Source organism: Rhinoderma darwinii, chromosome 6 (assembly GCF_050947455.1).
Source record: "Rhinoderma darwinii isolate aRhiDar2 chromosome 6, aRhiDar2.hap1, whole genome shotgun sequence".
NCBI lineage: Eukaryota > Metazoa > Chordata > Amphibia > Anura > Rhinodermatidae > Rhinoderma > Rhinoderma darwinii.
Window position 1 is genome coordinate 145,901,750 of NC_134692.1, and position 24,620 is coordinate 145,926,369.

Here is a 24,620-nt window from a genome sequence, read left to right on the forward strand (position 1 = left end):
GGATGTGCACACAGCGCTGAAAAATCGGAAGCAGCACGCCAAATATCTGCTCATTGATTTCAATGGGGAAAAACGGCGTTCTGCTCCAACGGGGCATTTTATTTTTGCGCGGCCGTTTCGAAAAACGGATGGGTAAAAAAAAAGCCTGCGAAAAAGGAGTGCATGTCACTTCTTGAGCCGTTTTTCATTGAATCTATAGAAAAACGGCTCCAAAAACATCCGTAAAAACGCGAGTTGCTAAAATACGGCTGAAAATCAGGAGCGGTTTTCTCTTTGCTCCGTATTTTCAGCCGTTTTTTGTTCATACTCAGGACTTGTCGCTGGCCCGCAGGTGGTTGGTGATTACATGGAAATATCAGGGTAATGGCCGGAAGCTGCGATCGAGGATCATGTGACCAGTTCATGCAGCGCCAGCCATTAAACCAGACAATTCTAAGAGCGCCAAACATCCCGTATCACGTCTGCCCCGTCATACCGTACACGTTACATACACGAGCACTGAAGGAAACAGAACAGGTAAAAAAAACGAACACATTTATTGACTGTAGTGACGTCATCGGAAGGCGACCTCCGCGGTGTCTGATGTAGAGACCGGGCTGGGAGACTGATAGAAGAAAATAATATCCTATGTGGCCCCCAAACTGTTCATTTCCAGGCATCAGTGGCCCCTGAACACGGAGTTATTAGAACATCTGTGGCCCTTGAGCTGGGACCGCAGGTAAAGCACTTCATGCCTCCAGGCAGTAGACCGCGGCCCCCGACTGCTCACGCCTCCTTCTTGTGGGGCCGGCGGAGGTAGGTCTGGTAGTAGAAGTTGAGGAAAAGGATGATGAGGGTGATGATGTAGATGAAGACGGCCAAATTAAACCCATCCGGGAACGGACAGTCCGTGAAGAGGTTGTACCCCGAGTGAAGAGCAATGGCTGTAAACTGAGTCTACAGGGGAAGGGACAAGAGACAAAATAGTGATAATAATGTATATAATGTGATCTATGATCTGTACTGTAATATGTGACGGTGTATAATAATGTATATAATGTGACGGTGTATAATATACTGTATATAATGTGATCTATGATCTGTACTGTAATATGTGACGGTGTATAATATACTGTATATAATGTGATATAATGTGACGGTGTATAATATACTGTATATAATGTGATCTATGTATCTATGATCTGTAATATGTGACGGTGTATAATATACTGTATATAATGTATATAATGTGATATAATGTGACGGTGTATAATATACTGTATATAATGTATATAATGTGACGGTGTATAATATACTGTATATAATGTGATCTATGTATCTATGATCTGTAATATGTGACGGTGTATAATATACTGTATATAATGTGATCGGAGCGGTGATATAATGTGACGGTGTATAATATACTGTATATAATGTGATATAATGTGACGGTGTATAATATACTGTATATAATGTGATCGGAGCGGTGATATAATGTGACGGTGTATAATATACTGTATATAATGTGATATAATGTGACGGTGTATAATATACTGTATATAATGTGATATAATGTGACGGTGTATAATATACTGTATATAATGTGATCGGAGCGGTGATATAATGTGACGGTGTATAATATACTGTATATAATGTGATCGGAGCGGTGATATTATGTGACGGTGTATAATATAATGTGATATAATGTGACGGTGTATAATATACTGTATATAATGTGATATAATGTGACGGTGTATAATATACTGTATATAATGTGATATAATGTGACGGTGTATAATATAATGTATATAATGTGATCGGAGCGGTGATATAATGTGACGGTGTATAATATACTGTATATAATGTGATATAATGTGACGGTGTATAATATACTGTATATAATGTGATATAATGTGACGGTGTATAATATACTGTATATAATGTGATATAATGTGACGGTGTATAATATAATGTATATAATGTGATATAATGTGACGGTGTATAATATACTGTATATAATGTGATATAATGTGACGGTGTATAATATACTGTATATAATGTGATCTATGTATCTATGATCTGTAATATGTGACGGTGTATAATATAATGTATATAATGTGATCGGAGCGGTGATATAATGTGACGGTGTATAATATACTGTATATAATGTGATATAATGTGACGGTGTATAATATACTGTATATAATGTGATATAATGTGACGGTGTATAATATACTGTATATAATGTGATATAATGTGACGGTGTATAATATACTGTATATAATGTGATATAATGTGACGGTGTATAATATACTGTATATAATGTGATATAATGTGACGGTGTATAATATACTGTATATAATGTGATATAATGTGACGGTGTATAATATAATGTATATAATGTGATCGGAGCGGTGATATAATGTGACGGTGTATAATATACTGTATATAATGTGATATAATGTGACGGTGTATAATATACTGTATATAATGTGATATAATGTGACGGTGTATAATATACTGTATATAATGTGATATAATGTGACGGTGTATAATATAATGTATATAATGTGATCGGAGCGGTGATATAATGTGACGGTGTATAATATAATGTATATAATGTGATCGGAGCGGTGATATAATGTGACGGTGTATAATATACTGTATATAATGTGATCGGAGCGGTGATATAATGTGACGGTGTATAATATACTGTATATAATGTATATAATGTGACGGTGTATAATATACTGTATATAATGTATATAATGTGACGGTGTATAATATACTGTATATAATGTGATCGGAGCGGTGATATAATGTGACGGTGTATAATATAATGTATATAATGTGATCGGAGCGGTGATATAATGTGACGGTGTATAATATACTGTATATAATGTGATATAATGTGACGGTGTATAATATACTGTATATAATGTGATATAATGTGACGGTGTATAATATACTGTATATAATGTGATATAATGTGACGGTGTATAATATACTGTATATAATGTGATATAATGTGACGGTGTATAATATACTGTATATAATGTGATATAATGTGACGGTGTATAATATACTGTATATAATGTGATCGGAGCGGTGATATAATGTGACGGTGTATAATAAACTGTATATAATGTGATCGGAGCGGTGATATAATGTGACGGTGTATAATATAATGTATATAATGTGATCGGAGCGGTGATATAATGTGACGGTGTATAATATACTGTATATAATGTGATATAATGTGACGGTGTATAATATACTGTATATAATGTGATCGGAGCGGTGATATAATGTGACGGTGTATAATATACTGTATATAATGTGATCGGAGCGGTGATATTATGTGACGGTGTATAATATAATGTGATATAATGTGACGGTGTATAATATACTGTATATAATGTGATATAATGTGACGGTGTATAATATACTGTATATAATGTGATATTATGTGACGGTGTATAATATAATGTATATAATGTGATCGGAGCGGTGATATAATGTGACGGTGTATAATATACTGTATATAATGTGATATAATGTGACGGTGTATAATATACTGTATATAATGTGATATAATGTGACGGTGTATAATATACTGTATATAATGTGATCGGAGCGGTGATATAATGTGACGGTGTATAATATACTGTATATAATGTGATATAATGTGACGGTGTATAATATACTGTATATAATGTGATCTATGTATCTATGATCTGTAATATGTGACGGTGTATAATATAATGTATATAATGTGATCGGAGCGGTGATATAATGTGACGGTGTATAATATAATGTATATAATGTGATCGGAGCGGTGATATAATGTGACGGTGTATAATATACTGTATATAATGTGATCGGAGCGGTGATATAATGTGACGGTGTATAATATACTGTATATAATGTGATCGGAGCGGTGATATTATGTGACGGTGTATAATATAATGTATATAATGTGATCGGAGCGGTGATATAATGTGACGGTGTATAATATACTGTATATAATGTGATCGGAGCGGTGATATAATGTGACGGTGTATAATATACTGTATATAATGTGATATAATGTGACGGTGTATAATATACTGTATATAATGTGATCGGAGCGGTGATATAATGTGACGGTGTATAATATAATGTATATAATGTGATATAATGTGACGGTGTATAATATACTGTATATAATGTGATCGGAGCGGTGATATAATGTGACGGTGTATAATATAATGTATATAATGTGATCGGAGCGGTGATATAATGTGACGGTGTATAATATAATGTATATAATGTGATCGGAGCGGTGATATAATGTGACGGTGTATAATATACTGTATATAATGTGATATAATGTGACGGTGTATAATATACTGTATATAATGTGATCGGAGCGGTGATATAATGTGACGGTGTATAATATACTGTATATAATGTGATATAATGTGACGGTGTATAATATAATGTATATAATGTGATCGGAGCGGTGATATAATGTGACGGTGTATAATATACTGTATATAATGTGATCTATGTATCTATGATCTGTAATATGTGACGGTGTATAATATACTGTATATAATGTGATCGGAGCGGTGATATAATGTGACGGTGTATAATATAATGTATATAATGTGATCGGAGTGGTGATATTATGTGACGGTGTATAATATACTGTATATAATGTGATATAATGTGACGGTGTATAATATAATGTATATAATGTGATATAATGTGACGGTGTATAATATACTGTATATAATGTGATCGGAGTGGTGATATAATGTGACGGTGTATAATATAATGTATATAATGTGATCGGAGCGGTGATATAATGTGACGGTGTATAATATACTGTATATAATGTGATATAATGTGACGGTGTATAATATAATGTATATAATGTGATATAATGTGACGGTGTATAATATACTGTATATAATGTGATATAATGTGACGGTGTATAATATACTGTATATAATGTGATATAATGTGACGGTGTATAATATACTGTATATAATGTGATCTATGTATCTATGATCTGTAATATGTGACGGTGTATAATATAATGTATATAATGTGATCGGAGCGGTGATATAATGTGACGGTGTATAATATACTGTATATAATGTGATCGGAGCGGTGATATAATGTGACGGTGTATAATATACTGTATATAATGTGATCGGAGCGGTGATATTATGTGACGGTGTATAATATAATGTATATAATGTGATCGGAGCGGTGATATAATGTGACGGTGTATAATATAATGTATATAATGTGATCGGAGCGGTGATATTATGTGACGGTGTATAATATAATGTATATAATGTGATCGGAGCGGTGATATAATGTGACGGTGTATAATATACTGTATATAATGTGATATAATGTGATATAATGTGACGGTGTATAATATACTGTATATAATGTGATCGGAGCGGTGATATAATGTGACGGTGTATAATATACTGTATATAATGTGATATAATGTGATATAATGTGACGGTGTATAATATACTGTATATAATGTGATCGGAGCGGTGATATTATGTGACGGTGTATAATATAATGTATATAATGTGATCGGAGCGGTGATATAATGTGACGGTGTATAATATACTGTATATAATGTGATATAATGTGACGGTGTATAATATACTGTATATAATGTGATCTATGTATCTATGATCTGTAATATGTGACGGTGTATAATATACTGTATATAATGTGATCGGAGCGGTGATATAATGTGACGGTGTATAATATACTGTATATAATGTGATATAATGTGACGGTGTATAATATAATGTATATAATGTGATATAATGTGACGGTGTATAATATAATGTATATAATGTGATCGGAGCGGTGATATTATGTGACGGTGTATAATATAATGTATATAATGTGATCGGAGCGGTGATATAATGTGACGGTGTATAATATACTGTATATAATGTGATCGGAGCGGTGATATTATGTGACGGTGTATAATATAATGTATATAATGTGATCGGAGCGGTGATATAATGTGACGGTGTATAATATACTGTATATAATGTGATATAATGTGACGGTGTATAATATACTGTATATAATGTGATCTATGTATCTATGATCTGTAATATGTGACGGTGTATAATATACTGTATATAATGTGATCGGAGCGGTGATATAATGTGACGGTGTATAATATACTGTATATAATGTGATATAATGTGACGGTGTATAATATACTGTATATAATGTGATATAATGTGACGGTGTATAATATACTGTATATAATGTGATCGGAGCGGTGATATAATGTGACGGTGTATAATATAATGTATATAATGTGATCGGAGCGGTGATATAATGTGACGGTGTATAATATACTGTATATAATGTGATATAATGTGACGGTGTATAATATACTGTATATAATGTGATATAATGTGACGGTGTATAATATACTGTATATAATGTGATATAATGTGACGGTGTATAATATACTGTATATAATGTGATATAATGTGACGGTGTATAATATACTGTATATAATGTGATCGGAGCGGTGATATAATGTGACGGTGTATAATATACTGTATATAATGTGATCGGAGCGGTGATATAATGTGACGGTGTATAATATACTGTATATAATGTGATCGGAGCGGTGATATAATGTGACGGTGTATAATATACTGTATATAATGTGATCGGAGCGGTGATATAATGTGACGGTGTATAATATAATGTATATAATGTGATCGGAGCGGTGATATAATGTGACGGTGTATAATATACTGTATATAATGTGATCGGAGCGGTGATATAATGTGACGGTGTATAATATACTGTATATAATGTGATCGGAGCGGTGATATAATGTGACGGTGTATAATATAATGTATATAATGTGATCGGAGCGGTGATATAATGTGACGGTGTATAATATACTGTATATAATGTGATATAATGTGACGGTGTATAATATACTGTATATAATGTGATATAATGTGACGGTGTATAATATACTGTATATAATGTGATATAATGTGACGGTGTATAATATACTGTATATAATGTGATATAATGTGACGGTGTATAATATACTGTATATAATGTGATCGGAGCGGTGATATAATGTGACGGTGTATAATATACTGTATATAATGTGATCGGAGCGGTGATATAATGTGACGGTGTATAATATACTGTATATAATGTGATCGGAGCGGTGATATAATGTGACGGTGTATAATATACTGTATATAATGTGATCGGAGCGGTGATATAATGTGACGGTGTATAATATAATGTGATATAATGTGATCGGAGCGGTGATATAATGTGACGGTGTATAATATACTGTATATAATGTATATAATGTGACGGTGTATAATATACTGTATATAATGTGATATAATGTGACGGTGTATAATATACTGTATATAATGTGATCGGAGCGGTGATATAATGTGACGGTGTATAATATAATGTATATAATGTGATATAATGTGACGGTGTATAATATACTGTATATAATGTGATATAATGTGACGGTGTATAATATACTGTATATAATGTGATCTATGTATCTATGATCTGTAATATGTGACGGTGTATAATATACTGTATATAATGTGATCGGAGCGGTGATATAATGTGACGGTGTATAATATAATGTATATAATGTGATCGGAGCGGTGATATAATGTGACGGTGTATAATATACTGTATATAATGTGATCGGAGCGGTGATATTATGTGACGGTGTATAATATAATGTATATAATGTGATCGGAGCGGTGATATAATGTGACGGTGTATAATATACTGTATATAATGTGATCGGAGCGGTGATATAATGTGACGGTGTATAATATACTGTATATAATGTGATATAATGTGACGGTGTATAATATAATGTATATAATGTGATCGGAGCGGTGATATAATGTGACGGTGTATAATATACTGTATATAATGTGATCTATGTATCTATGATCTGTAATATGTGACGGTGTATAATATACTGTATATAATGTGATCGGAGCGGTGATATAATGTGACGGTGTATAATATAATGTATATAATGTGATCGGAGTGGTGATATTATGTGACGGTGTATAATATACTGTATATAATGTGATATAATGTGACGGTGTATAATATAATGTATATAATGTGATATAATGTGACGGTGTATAATATACTGTATATAATGTGATCGGAGCGGTGATATAATGTGACGGTGTATAATATAATGTATATAATGTGATCGGAGCGGTGATATTATGTGACGGTGTATAATATACTGTATATAATGTGATCGGAGCGGTGATATAATGTGACGGTGTATAATATACTGTATATAATGTGATCGGAGCGGTGATATTATGTGACGGTGTATAATATAATGTATATAATGTGATCGGAGCGGTGATATAATGTGACGGTGTATAATATACTGTATATAATGTGATATAATGTGACGGTGTATAATATACTGTATATAATGTGATCTATGTATCTATGATCTGTAATATGTGACGGTGTATAATATACTGTATATAATGTGATCGGAGCGGTGATATAATGTGACGGTGTATAATATACTGTATATAATGTGATATAATGTGACGGTGTATAATATAATGTATATAATGTGATATAATGTGACGGTGTATAATATACTGTATATAATGTGATATAATGTGACGGTGTATAATATAATGTATATAATGTGATCGGAGCGGTGATATAATGTGACGGTGTATAATATACTGTATATAATGTGATATAATGTGACGGTGTATAATATACTGTATATAATGTGATATAATGTGACGGTGTATAATATACTGTATATAATGTGATATAATGTGACGGTGTATAATATACTGTATATAATGTGATCGGAGCGGTGATATAATGTGACGGTGTATAATATACTGTATATAATGTGATCGGAGCGGTGATATTATGTGACGGTGTATAATATAATGTATATAATGTGATCGGAGCGGTGATATAATGTGACGGTGTATAATATACTGTATATAATGTGATATAATGTGACGGTGTATAATATACTGTATATAATGTGATCTATGTATCTATGATCTGTAATATGTGACGGTGTATAATATACTGTATATAATGTGATCGGAGCGGTGATATAATGTGACGGTGTATAATATACTGTATATAATGTGATATAATGTGACGGTGTATAATATAATGTATATAATGTGATATAATGTGACGGTGTATAATATACTGTATATAATGTGATATAATGTGACGGTGTATAATATACTGTATATAATGTGATATAATGTGACGGTGTATAATATAATGTATATAATGTGATCGGAGCGGTGATATTATGTGACGGTGTATAATATAATGTATATAATGTGATCGGAGCGGTGATATAATGTGACGGTGTATAATATACTGTATATAATGTGATCGGAGCGGTGATATTATGTGACGGTGTATAATATAATGTATATAATGTGATCGGAGCGGTGATATAATGTGACGGTGTATAATATACTGTATATAATGTGATATAATGTGACGGTGTATAATATACTGTATATAATGTGATCTATGTATCTATGATCTGTAATATGTGACGGTGTATAATATACTGTATATAATGTGATCGGAGCGGTGATATAATGTGACGGTGTATAATATACTGTATATAATGTGATATAATGTGACGGTGTATAATATACTGTATATAATGTGATATAATGTGACGGTGTATAATATACTGTATATAATGTGATCGGAGCGGTGATATAATGTGACGGTGTATAATATAATGTATATAATGTGATCGGAGCGGTGATATAATGTGACGGTGTATAATATACTGTATATAATGTGATATAATGTGACGGTGTATAATATACTGTATATAATGTGATATAATGTGACGGTGTATAATATACTGTATATAATGTGATATAATGTGACGGTGTATAATATACTGTATATAATGTGATATAATGTGACGGTGTATAATATACTGTATATAATGTGATCTATGTATCTATGATCTGTAATATGTGACGGTGTATAATATAATGTATATAATGTGATCGGAGCGGTGATATAATGTGACGGTGTATAATATACTGTATATAATGTGATCGGAGCGGTGATATAATGTGACGGTGTATAATATACTGTATATAATGTGATCGGAGCGGTGATATTATGTGACGGTGTATAATATAATGTATATAATGTGATCGGAGCGGTGATATAATGTGACGGTGTATAATATACTGTATATAATGTGATCGGAGCGGTGATATTATGTGACGGTGTATAATATAATGTATATAATGTGATCGGAGCGGTGATATAATGTGACGGTGTATAATATACTGTATATAATGTGATCGGAGCGGTGATATAATGTGACGGTGTATAATATACTGTATATAATGTGATCGGAGCGGTGATATAATGTGACGGTGTATAATATAATGTGATATAATGTGATCGGAGCGGTGATATAATGTGACGGTGTATAATATACTGTATATAATGTATATAATGTGACGGTGTATAATATACTGTATATAATGTGATATAATGTGACGGTGTATAATATACTGTATATAATGTGATCGGAGCGGTGATATAATGTGACGGTGTATAATATAATGTATATAATGTGATATAATGTGACGGTGTATAATATACTGTATATAATGTGATATAATGTGACGGTGTATAATATACTGTATATAATGTGATCTATGTATCTATGATCTGTAATATGTGACGGTGTATAATATACTGTATATAATGTGATCGGAGCGGTGATATAATGTGACGGTGTATAATATAATGTATATAATGTGATCGGAGCGGTGATATAATGTGACGGTGTATAATATAATGTATATAATGTGATCGGAGTGGTGATATTATGTGACGGTGTATAATATACTGTATATAATGTGATATAATGTGACGGTGTATAATATACTGTATATAATGTGATATAATGTGATATAATGTGACGGTGTATAATATACTGTATATAATGTGATCGGAGCGGTGATATAATGTGACGGTGTATAATATACTGTATATAATGTGATATAATGTGACGGTGTATAATATACTGTATATAATGTGATATAATGTGACGGTGTATAATATACTGTATATAATGTGATCGGAGCGGTGATATAATGTGACGGTGTATAATATACTGTATATAATGTGATATAATGTGACGGTGTATAATATACTGTATATAATGTGATCTATGTATCTATGATCTGTAATATGTGACGGTGTATAATATACTGTATATAATGTGATCGGAGCGGTGATATAATGTGACGGTGTATAATATAATGTATATAATGTGATCGGAGCGGTGATATAATGTGACGGTGTATAATATAATGTATATAATGTGATCGGAGTGGTGATATAATGTGACGGTGTATAATATAATGTATATAATGTGATCGGAGTGGTGATATAATGTGACGGTGTATAATATACTGTATATAATGTGATATAATGTGACGGTGTATAATATAATGTATATAATGTGATCGGAGCGGTGATATAATGTGACGGTGTATAATATAATGTATATAATGTGATCGGAGCGGTGATATAATGTGACGGTGTATAATATAATGTATATAATGTGATCGGAGCGGTGATATAATGTGACGGTGTATAATATACTGTATATAATGTGATCGGAGCGGTGATATAATGTGACGGTGTATAATATAATGTATATAATGTGATCGGAGCGGTGATATAATGTGACGGTGTATAATATAATGTGATATAATGTGACGGTGTATAATATACTGTATATAATGTATATAATGTGATCGGAGCGGTGATATTATGTGACGGTGTATAATATAATGTATATAATGTGATCGGAGCGGTGATATAATGTGACGGTGTATAATATACTGTATATAATGTGATCGGAGCGGTGATATAATGTGACGGTGTATAATATAATGTATATAATGTGATCGGAGCGGTGATATAATGTGACGGTGTATAATATACTGTATATAATGTGATCGGAGCGGTGATATTATGTGACGGTGTATAATATACTGTATATAATGTGATATAATGTGACGGTGTATAATATACTGTATATAATGTGATATAATGTGACGGTGTATAATATACTGTATATAATGTGATATAATGTGACGGTGTATAATATAATGTATATAATGTGATATAATGTGACGGTGTATAATATACTGTATATAATGTGATATAATGTGACGGTGTATAATATAATGTATATAATGTGATATAATGTGACGGTGTATAATATAATGTATATAATGTGATCGGAGTGGTGATATTATGTGACGGTGTATAATATAATGTATATAATGTGATCGGAGCGGTGATATAATGTGACGGTGTATAATATACTGTATATAATGTGATATAATGTGACGGTGTATAATATACTGTATATAATGTGATATAATGTGACGGTGTATAATATACTGTATATAATGTGATCTATGTATCTATGATCTGTAATATGTGACGTGGTGTATAATATACTGTATATAATGTAATATAATGTGACGGTGTATAATATACTGTATATAATGTGATCGGAGCGGTGATATAATGTGACGGTGTATAATATAATGTATATAATGTGATCGGAGCGGTGATATAATGTGACGGTGTATAATATACTGTATATAATGTGATCGGAGCGGTGATATAATGTGACGGTGTATAATATAATGTATATAATGTGATATAATGTGACGGTGTATAATATACTGTATATAATGTGATATAATGTGACGGTGTATAATATAATGTATATAATGTGATATAATGTGACGGTGTATAATATAATGTATATAATGTGATCGGAGCGGTGATATAATGTGACGGTGTATAATATACTGTATATAATGTGATCGGAGCGGTGATATAATGTGACGGTGTATAATATACTGTATATAATGTGATATAATGTGACGGTGTATAATATAATGTATATAATGTGATCGGAGCGGTGATATAATGTGACGGTGTATAATATACTGTATATAATGTGATCTATGTATCTATGATCTGTAATATGTGACGGTGTATAATATACTGTATATAATGTGATATAATGTGACGGTGTATAATATACTGTATATAATGTGATCTATGTATCTATGATCTGTAATATGTGACGGTGTATAATATAATGTATATAATGTGATCGGAGCGGTGATATTATGTGACGGTGTATAATATACTGTATATAATGTGATCGGAGCGGTGATATAATGTGACGGTGTATAATATACTGTATATAATGTGATCGGAGCGGTGATATTATGTGACGGTGTATAATATAATGTATATAATGTGATCGGAGCGGTGATATAATGTGACGGTGTATAATATACTGTATATAATGTGATCGGAGCGGTGATATAATGTGACGGTGTATAATATAATGTATATAATGTGATCGGAGCGGTGATATAATGTGACGGTGTATAATATAATGTATATAATGTGATCGGAGCGGTGATATAATGTGACGGTGTATAATATACTGTATATAATGTGATCGGAGCGGTGATATAATGTGACGGTGTATAATATAATGTATATAATGTGATCGGAGCGGTGATATTATGTGACGGTGTATAATATACTGTATATAATGTGATCGGAGCGGTGATATAATGTGACGGTGTATAATATAATGTATATAATGTGATCGGAGCGGTGATATAATGTGACGGTGTATAATATACTGTATATAATGTATATAATGTGACGGTGTATAATATACTGTATATAATGTGATATAATGTGACGGTGTATAATATAATGTATATAATGTGATCGGAGCGGTGATATAATGTGACGGTGTATAATATACTGTATATAATGTGATCGGAGCGGTGATATAATGTGACGGTGTATAATATAATGTATATAATGTGATCGGAGCGGTGATATAATGTGACGGTGTATAATATACTGTATATAATGTGATATAATGTGACGGTGTATAATATACTGTATATAATGTGATCTATGTATCTATGATCTGTAATATGTGACGGTGTATAATATAATGTATATAATGTGATCGGAGCGGTGATATAATGTGACGGTGTATAATATACTGTATATAATGTGATCGGAGCGGTGATATAATGTGACGGTGTATAATATACTGTATATAATGTGATCGGAGCGGTGATATAATGTGACGGTGTATAATATAATGTATATAATGTGATCGGAGCGGTGATATAATGTGACGGTGTATAATATAATGTATATAATGTGATCGGAGCGGTGATATAATGTGACGGTGTATAATATACTGTATATAATGTGATCGGAGCGGTGATATTATGTGACGGTGTATAATATAATGTATATAATGTGATCGGAGCGGTGATATAATGTGACGGTGTATAATATACTGTATATAATGTGACGGTGTATAATATACTGTATATAATGTGATATAATGTGACGGTGTATAATATAATGTATATAATGTATATAATGTGACGGTGTATAATATACTGTATATAATGTGATATAATGTGACGGTGTATAATATACTGTATATAATGTGATCGGAGCGGTGATATAATGTGACGGTGTATAATATAATGTATATAATGTGATCGGAGCGGTGATATAATGTGACGGTGTATAATATACTGTATATAATGTGATCGGAGCGGTGATATAATGTGACGGTGTATAATATACTGTATATAATGTGATCGGAGCGGTGATATTATGTGACGGTGTATAATATACTGTATATAATGTGATATAATGTGACGGTGTATAATATACTGTATATAATGTGATCGGAGCGGTGATATAATGTGACGGTGTATAATATACTGTATATAATGTGATCGGAGCGGTGATATAATGTGACGGTGTATAATATACTGTATATAATGTGATATAATGTGACGGTGTATAATATACTGTATATAATGTGATATAATGTGACGGTGTATAATATACTGTATATAATGTGATATAATGTGACGGTGTATAATATACTGTATATAATGTGATATAATGTGACGGTGTATAATATACTGTATATAATGTGATCTATGTATCTATGATCTGTAATATGTGACGGTGTATAATATAATGTATATAATGTGATCGGAGTGGTGATATAATGTGACGGTGTATAATATAATGTATATAATGTGATCGGAGTGGTGATATAATGTGACGGTGTATAATATACTGTATATAATGTGATATAATGTGACGGTGTATAATATAATGTATATAATGTGATCGGAGCGGTGATATAATGTGACGGTGTATAATATACTGTATATAATGTGATCGGAGCGGTGATATAATGTGACGGTGTATAATATACTGTATATAATGTGATCGGAGCGGTGATATAATGTGACGGTGTATAATATACTGTATATAATGTGATCGGAGCGGTGATATAATGTGACGGTGTATAATATAATGTATATAATGTGATCGGAGCGGTGATATAATGTGACGGTGTATAATATACTGTATATAATGTATATAATGTGACGGTGTATAATATACTGTATATAATGTGATATAATGTGACGGTGTATAATATACTGTATATAATGTGATATAATGTGACGGTGTATAATATACTGTATATAATGTGACGGTGTATAATATACTGTATATAATGTGATCGGAGCGGTGATATAATGTGACGGTGTATAATATACTGTATATAATGTGATATAATGTGACGGTGTATAATATACTGTATATAATGTGATATAATGTGACGGTGTATAATATACTGTATATAATGTGATATAATGTGACGGTGTATAATATACTGTATATAATGTGACGGTGTATAATATACTGTATATAATGTGATCGGAGCGGTGATATAATGTGACGGTGTATAATATAATGTATATAATGTGATCGGAGCGGTGATATAATGTGACGGTGTATAATATAATGTATATAATGTGATCGGAGCGGTGATATAATGTGACGGTGTATAATATACTGTATATAATGTGACGGTGTATAATAATGTGTATAATGTATATAATGTGACGGTGTATAATAATGTATATAATGTGATCGGAGCGGTGATATAATGTGACGGTGTATAATATACTGTATATAATGTGATCGGAGCGGTGATATAATGTGACGGTGTATAATATACTGTATATAATGTGATCGGAGCGGTGATATAATGTGACGGTGTATAATATACTGTATATAATGTGATCGGAGTGGTGATATAATGTGACGGTGTATAATATACTGTATATAATGTGATCGGAGCGGTGATATAATGTGACGGTGTATAATAATGTATATAATGTGATCGGAGCGGTGATATAATGTGACGGTGTATAATATACTGTATATAATGTGACGGTGTATAATAATGTGTATAATGTATATAATGTGATCGGAGCGGTGATATAATGTGACGGTGTATAATATACTGTATATAATGTGATCGGAGCGGTGATATAATGTGACGGTGTATAATATACTGTATATAATGTGATATAATGTGACGGTGTATAATATACTGTATATAATGTGATATAATGTGACGGTGTATAATATAATGTATATAATGTGATCGGAGCGGTGATATAATGTGACGGTGTATAATATAATGTATATAATGTGATATAATGTGACGGTGTATAATATAATGTATATAATGTGATATAATGTGACGGTGTATAATATACTGTATATAATGTGATATAATGTGACGGTGTATAATATAATGTATATAATGTGATCGGAGCGGTGATATAATGTGACGGTGTATAATATACTGTATATAATGTGATATAATGTGACGGTGTATAATATACTGTATATAATGTGATATAATGTGACGGTGTATAATATACTGTATATAATGTGATATAATGTGACGGTGTATAATATACTGTATATAATGTGATATAATGTGACGGTGTATAATATAATGTATATAATGTGATCGGAGCGGTGATATAATGTGACGGTGTATAATATACTGTATATAATGTGATATAATGTGACGGTGTATAATATACTGTATATAATGTGATATAATGTGACGGTGTATAATATACTGTATATAATGTGATATAATGTGACGGTGTATAATATAATGTATATAATGTGATCGGAGCGGTGATATAATGTGACGGTGTATAATATACTGTATATAATGTGATCGGAGCGGTGATATAATGTGACGGTGTATAATATACTGTATATAATGTGACGGTGTATAATCTCGTGTTACCAGCTGCAGGATCGTCAGGTAGCGCTTCCACCACAGGTATTTCTGCACGGACGGCCCCAGCACGGCGAGCGCGTAGTACAGATACATAAAGATGTGGACAAACGAATTGAGCATACCGATAAAAAACGCTGCGGAGACAAGAGGGGGCGATGATGGTGACGAGGACAAGAGGTCAGGGTCTCCGATCATTGAGAAATGTCACAAATAGTCATCCTGGAGGCATCGGATATCTGTTACTGGGGACGGCTGACAACCTAGATCTTGTCCTGGGGACGGCTGACAACCTAGATCTTGTCCTGGGGACGGCTGACAACCTATATCTCGTCCTGGGGACGGCTGACAACCTAGATCTTGTCCTGGGGACGGCTGACAACCTATATCTGCTCTGGCTGACAACCTAGATCTCGTCCTGGGGAAGGCTGACAACCTAGATCTGCTCCTGGGGAAGGCTGACAACCTAGATCTCGTCCTGGGGAAGGCTGACAACCTAGATCTCGTCCTGGGGAAGGCTGACAACCTAGATGGCCATCACTGCAGCTCTCGGAGTGCTTGATACCCTGCTCTGCCAGACTCCTGAAAGGTAAATGTGCCTGCAGCAATGTAAGAGTGAGGGATGGATCACCACATAGCCAGGTAGATTTGCTATTCAGGAGTGTCGGAAAGCTGGGTGACCAGCCATGTGGGAGCGGTTATGATCGGCATATGGTGTCACCAACAGGACGACTCATGGACTTTTTTTTACTAGAGATTTTTATTTTTTTACTTCAGAGGGACAAGTTCTCAAAGGAAAAAAACAACTTTATTATCCCAATGAGAATCCAGAAAAATGCAAATAGGATCAGCGACCGCTCCTCTAGACCGCGATGCCCGGTCACCCCATGGGACGGCTCATTCCCAAACCCACCGACAGCCCACAAAGTGGCCACAGCGTCTTCTTCAATCAAATATTATTCACTCGTGCCGGACCTGGGCACACCGGGGTAGGCAACGTTTTGACCCCATATAACTGGGCGCTCCTCAAGCCGGAGGAATGTATATACCGGTCTGACATGAATAAGGTTTCATTCTAGGAGACGCGGTCACTACTTTGTTAACTTCATTCCAAGTGACACAAGAGATAGAGGCAGCGGAGATCTGGGGATCTGGAGATCTGGAGATCTGTCCGTGTTATACAGGGAGACAGAGAAATGGCACATTGTTCCCACAAATGGTTAAAGCCAGGAATGTGGGATTAGGACAGCAGGAAGCTGGGGGGGCATAGATGTCGTTTCACACTCACCCTGCCCTCCGGCCACGTATTTGACCCCGGCCCACCAGTTGAAGATCATGGTTGCATGGTGATAAACGTGAAGAAACGAGATCTGATTAAACTTCTTCCTCATAATGAAGAAGATCTGAAGAAAAGAAGAAAGAAGATGATGAGAATTAAGATAGATCACGAGATACTCCCCAGACCGCCGACATACAGCCCAGACCGCCGACATGCAGCCCAGACCGCCGACATGCAGCCCAGACCGCCGACATGCAGCCCAGACCGCCGACATGCAGCCCAGACCGCCGACATGCAGCCCAGACCGCCGACATGCAGCCCAGACCGCCGACATGCAGCCCAGACCGCCGACATGCAGCCCAGACCGCCGACATGCAGCCCAGACCGCCGACATGCAGCCCAGACCGCCGACATGCAGCCCAGACCGCCGACATGCAGCCCAGACCGCCGACATGCAGCCCAGACCGCCGACATGCAGCCCAGACCGCCGACATGCAGCCCAGACCGCCGACATGCAGCCCAGACCGCCGACATGCAGCCCAGACCGCCGACATGCAGCCCAGACCGCCGACATGCAGCCCAGACCGCCGACATGCAGCCCAGACCGCCGACATGCAGCCCAGACCGCCGACATGCAGCCCAGACCGCCGACATGCAGCCCAGACCGCCGACATACAGCCCAGACCGCCGACATACAGCCCAGACCGCCGACATACTCCCCAGACCGCCGACATACAGCCCAGACCGCCGACATACAGCCCAGACCGCCGAGATACAGCCCAGACCGCCGAGATACTCCCCAGACCGCCGAGATACTCCCCAGATCGCCGAGATACTCCCCAGATCGCCGAGATACTCCCCAGACCGCCGAGATACTGCCCAGACCGCCGACATGCAGCCCAGACCGCCGACATGCAGCCCAGACCGCCGACATGCAGCCCAGACCGCCGACATGCAGCCCAGACCGCCGACATGCAGCCCAGACCGCCGACATGCAGCCCAGACCGCCGACATGCAGCCCAGACCGCCGACATGCAGCCCAGACCGCCGACATGCAGCCCAGACCGCCGACATGCAGCCCAGACCGCCGACATGCAGCCCAGACCGCCGACATGCAGCCCAGACCGCCGACATGCAGCCCAGACCGCCGACATGCAGCCCAGACCGCCGACATGCAGCCCAGACCGCCGACATGCAGCCCAGACCGCCGACATGCAGCCCAGACCGCCGACATGCAGCCCAGACCGCCGACATGCAGCCCAGACCGCCGACATACAGCCCAGACCGCCGACATACAGCCCAGACCGCCGACATACAGCCCAGACCGCCGACATACAGCCCAGACCGCCGACATACAGCCCAGACCGCCGACATACAGCCCAGACCGCCGACATACAGCCCAGACCGCCGACATACAGCCCAGACCGCCGACATACTCCCCAGACCGCCGACATACAGCCCAGACCGCCGACATACAGCCCAGACCGCCGAGATACAGCCCAGACCGCCGAGATACAGCCCAGACCGCCGAGATACTCCCCAGACCGCCGAGATACTCCCCAGATCGCCGAGATACTCCCCAGACCGCCGAGATACTGCCCAGACCGCCGACATACAGCCCAGACCGCCGACATACAGCCCAGACCGCCGACATACAGCCCAGACCGCCGACATACAGCCCAGACCGCCGACATACAGCCCAGACCGCCGACATACAGCCCAGACCGCCGACATACAGCCCAGACCGCCGACATACAGCCCAGACCGCCGACATACAGCCCAGACCGCCGACATACAGCCCAGACCGCCGACATACAGCCCAGACCGCCGACATACAGCCCAGACCGCCGACATACAGCCCAGACCGCCGACATACAGCCCAGACCGCCGACATACAGCCCAGACCGCCGACATACAGCCCAGACCGCCGACATACAGCCCAGACCGCCGACATACAGCCCAGACCGCCGACATACAGCCCAGACCGCCGACATACAGCCCAGACCGCCGACATACAGCCCAGACCGCCGACATACAGCCCAGACCGCCGACATACAGCCCAGACCGCCGACATACAGCCCAGACCGCCGACATACAGCCCAGACCGCCGACATACAGCCCAGACCGCCGAGATACAGCCCAGACCGCCGAGATACAGCCCAGACCGCCGAGATACAGCCCAGACCGCCGAGATACAGCCCAGACCGCCGAGATACAGCCCAGACCGCCGAGATACAGCCCAGACCGCCGAGATACAGCCCAGACCGCCGAGATACAGCCCAGACCGCCGAGATACAGCCCAGACCGCCGAGATACAGCCCAGACCGCCGAGATACAGCCCAGACCGCCGAGATACAGCGCAGACCGCCGAGATACAGCCCAGGTCGCCGAGATACAGCCCAGGTCGCCGACATACAGGCCAGGTCGCCGACATACAGCCCAGGTCGCCGACATACAGCCCAGATGACCTACATAGAGCCCAGGTCGCCGACATACAGCCCAGGTCGCCGAAATACAGCCCAGATGACCAACATAGAGCCCAGGTCACCGAGACATAGAGCCCAGGTCACCGAGACATAGAGCCCAGGTCACCGAGACATAGAGCCCAGGTCACCGAGACATAGAGCCCAGGTCACCGAGACATAGAGCCAAGGTCACCGAGACATAGAGCCCAGGTCACCGAGACATAGAGCCCAGGTCACCGACATACAGCCCAGGTCACCGACATACAGCCCAGATCACCGAGAAACTCATCAGATCACAAAATACTCCCCAGACCACCGAGATACTCCCCAAATCTCTAGGATACGCTTCAGATCACTAAAACAGATTATTGAGATATCCTGCAGATCCAAAGAAGCACCCCATAATACTGAAACCGGAGGTACACTCTAAATTGCTTAGACATCGCCCTAGATCACAGAGATGTAATAATCAATGAGACCTGAGCTACATATCACTGGGGCCTTATACGGGGGTCTCTGTTCTAGTGAGGCTCCTCATTACATCACTTTCCAGAGCAAAGAGAAAAAACAAAAAAAGACGTCACAGACAAAATACATCCGAACCCCCAGAGACCCCTCCATCATTACCATCAGACGTGTCATCCATTATCTACATGTCTAGCAATGTACGTATACAACTCAACCGTAATTATACCAAAGCAACGAGTGAAGGGATCGCTGCAACCGCCATACTCACTGTGTCAAGAAGTTCAATCACTTTGGAGAAGAAGAACCACCAGCAGACGCCCGCCATCTACAAGAGACCACAGCACGAGATCAGGGTGAGACGGACCCGAATACCACAATATTCCAACTGTCCTGACTCCACGACACTGGTGTTATTATAAATTCTGGAATACAGTTACTATTATTATCAGTGGTATAACGAACAGGGGGCGTGGCTGTGACAACCTCTCACACATGATATACAGGCTGGTTGTCAGTAGTAATAGATGAATAGCTGTTACTGTATATAAGATGTGTGGATCTCATGTCTGATCACATGTAATTATATTATATATCAGTGATGTCAGTAACAGGGGGCGGGGCTGTGACAACCTCTCACACATGATATACAGGCTTGTTGTCAGTAGTAATAGATGAATAGCTGTTACTGTATATAAGATGTGTGGATCTCATGTCTGATCACAGTGTAATTATATTATATATCAGTGATGTCAGTAACAGGGGGCGGGGCTGTGACAACCTCTCACACATGATATACAGGCTGGTTGTCAGTAGTGATAGATGAATAGCTGTTACTGTATATAAGATGTGTGGATCTCATGTCTGATCACAATGTAATTATATTATATATCAGTGATGTCAGTAACAGGGGGCGGGGCTGTGACAACCTCTCACATGATATACACGCTGGTTGTCAGTAGTAATAGATGAATAGCTGTTACTGTATATAAGATGTGTGGATCTCATGTCTGATCACATGTAATTATATTATATATCAGTGATGTCAGTAACAGGGGGCGGGGCTGTGACAACCTCTCACACATGATATACAGGCTGGTTGTCTGTAGTAATAGATGAATAGCTGTTACTGTATATAAGATGTGTGGATCTCATGTCTGATCACAGTGTAATTATATTATATATCAGTGATGTCAGTAACAGGGGGCGGGGCTGTGACAACCTCTCACACATGATATACAGGCAGGTTGTCAGTAGTAATAGATGAATAGCTGTTACTGTATATAAGATGTGTGGATCTCATGTCTGATCACATGTAATTATATTATATATCAGTGATGTCAGTAACAGGGGGCGGGGCTGTGACAACCTCTCACACATGATATGCAGGCTGGTTGTTAGTAGTAATAGATGAATAGCTGTTACTGTATATAAGATGTGTGGATCTCATGTCTGATCACAGTGTAATTATATTATATATCAGTGATGTCAGTAACAGGGGGCGGAGCTGTGACAACCTCTCACACATGATATACAGGCTGGTTGTCAGTAGTAATAGATGAATAGCTGTGACTGTATATAAGATGTGTGGATCTCATGTCTGATCACATGTAATTATATTATATATCAGTGATGTCAGTAACAGGGGGCGGGGCTGTGACAACCTCTCACACATGATATACAGGCTGGTTGTCAGTAGTAATAGATGAATAGCTGTTACTGTATATAAGATGTGTGGATCTCATGTCTGATCACAATGTAATTATATTATATATCAGAGATGTCAGTAACAGGGGGCGGGGCTGTGACAACCTCTCACACATGATATACAGGCAGGTTGTCAGTAGTAATAGATGAATAGCTGTTACTGTATATAAGATGTGTGGATCTCATGCCTGATCACAGTGTAATTATATTATATATCAGTGATGTCAGTAACAGGGGGCGGGGCTGTGACAACCTCTCACACATGATATACTGGCTGGTTGTCAGTAGTTATAGATGAATAGCTGTTACTGTATATAAGATGTGTGGATCTCATGTCTGATCACAGTGTAATTATATTATATATCAGTGATGTCAGTAACAGGGGGCGGAGCTGTGACAACCTCTCACACATGATATACAGGCTGGTTGTCAGTAGTAATAGATGAATAGCTGTTACTGTATATAAGATGTGTGGATCTCATGTCTGATCACAATGTAATTATATTATATATCAGTGATGTCAGTAACAGGGGGCGGAGCTGTGACAACCTCTCACACATGATATACAGGCTGGTTGTCAGTAGTAATAGATGAATAGCTGTTACTGTATATAAGATGTGTGGATCTCATGTCTGATCACAATGTAATTATATTATATATCAGTGATGTCAGTAACAGGGGGCGGGGCTGTGACAACCTCTCACACATGATATACAGGCTGGTTGTCAGTAGTAATAGATGAATAGCTGTTACTGTATATAAGATGTGTGGATCTCATGTCTGATCACAGTGTAATTATATTATATATCAGTGATGTCAGTACAGGGGGCGGGGCTGTGACAACCTCTCACACATGATATACAGGCTGGTTGTCAGTAGTAATAGGTGAATAGCTGTTACTGTATATAAGATGTGTGGATCTCATGTCTGATCACAATGTAATTATATTATATATCAGTGATGTCAGTACAGGGGGCGGGGCTGTGACAACCTCTCTCACATGATATACAGGCTGGTTGTCAGTAGTAATAGATGACTAGTTATTACTATAGTATAAGGTGTGGATCTAAAAAATGAGTCAGAGATTAAAATGCCCTTTAGTCCCTGTTCACACGGCGGAATATTTGTGGCGGATTCCACCTCCCATTCATTTCAATGATTTTTTCAGCTAGCGGGAAAATGAAGCGTCCTGCCCGATCTTCGAGCGGATTGTGTCCGGAACTTCCATTGAAGTGAACGGGAGGGGGGATAATTCTGCGGCAGATTCTGTAGTAGATGTAATTAGAATACAAGGAGGGTCAGGTCTGTAACTCCTGACGGGGGAGCTACAAGTGAGTGTGCGGTGCATGTA

The 24,620-nt window shown here is 37.5% G+C and overlaps 1 protein-coding gene across 1 annotated transcript in view; it reads right to left on the reverse strand.

The window, feature by feature from the left end:
• Nucleotides 1–519: 519 nt before the first annotated feature.
• Nucleotides 520–24,620, reverse strand: part of LOC142656090 (very long chain fatty acid elongase 4-like) — a 54,359-nt gene continuing 30,258 nt past the window's right edge. The window contains exons 5-8 of the mRNA XM_075830960.1: nucleotides 21,834–21,890; nucleotides 18,642–18,756; nucleotides 17,363–17,490; nucleotides 520–936 (exon numbers count right to left, since the gene is read on the reverse strand). Of these exons, the coding sequence (XP_075687075.1) occupies nucleotides 766–936; nucleotides 17,363–17,490; nucleotides 18,642–18,756; nucleotides 21,834–21,890 (471 nt within the window). The 3' untranslated portion in view covers nucleotides 520–765. The remainder of the gene's footprint in view (nucleotides 937–17,362; nucleotides 17,491–18,641; nucleotides 18,757–21,833; nucleotides 21,891–24,620) is intronic.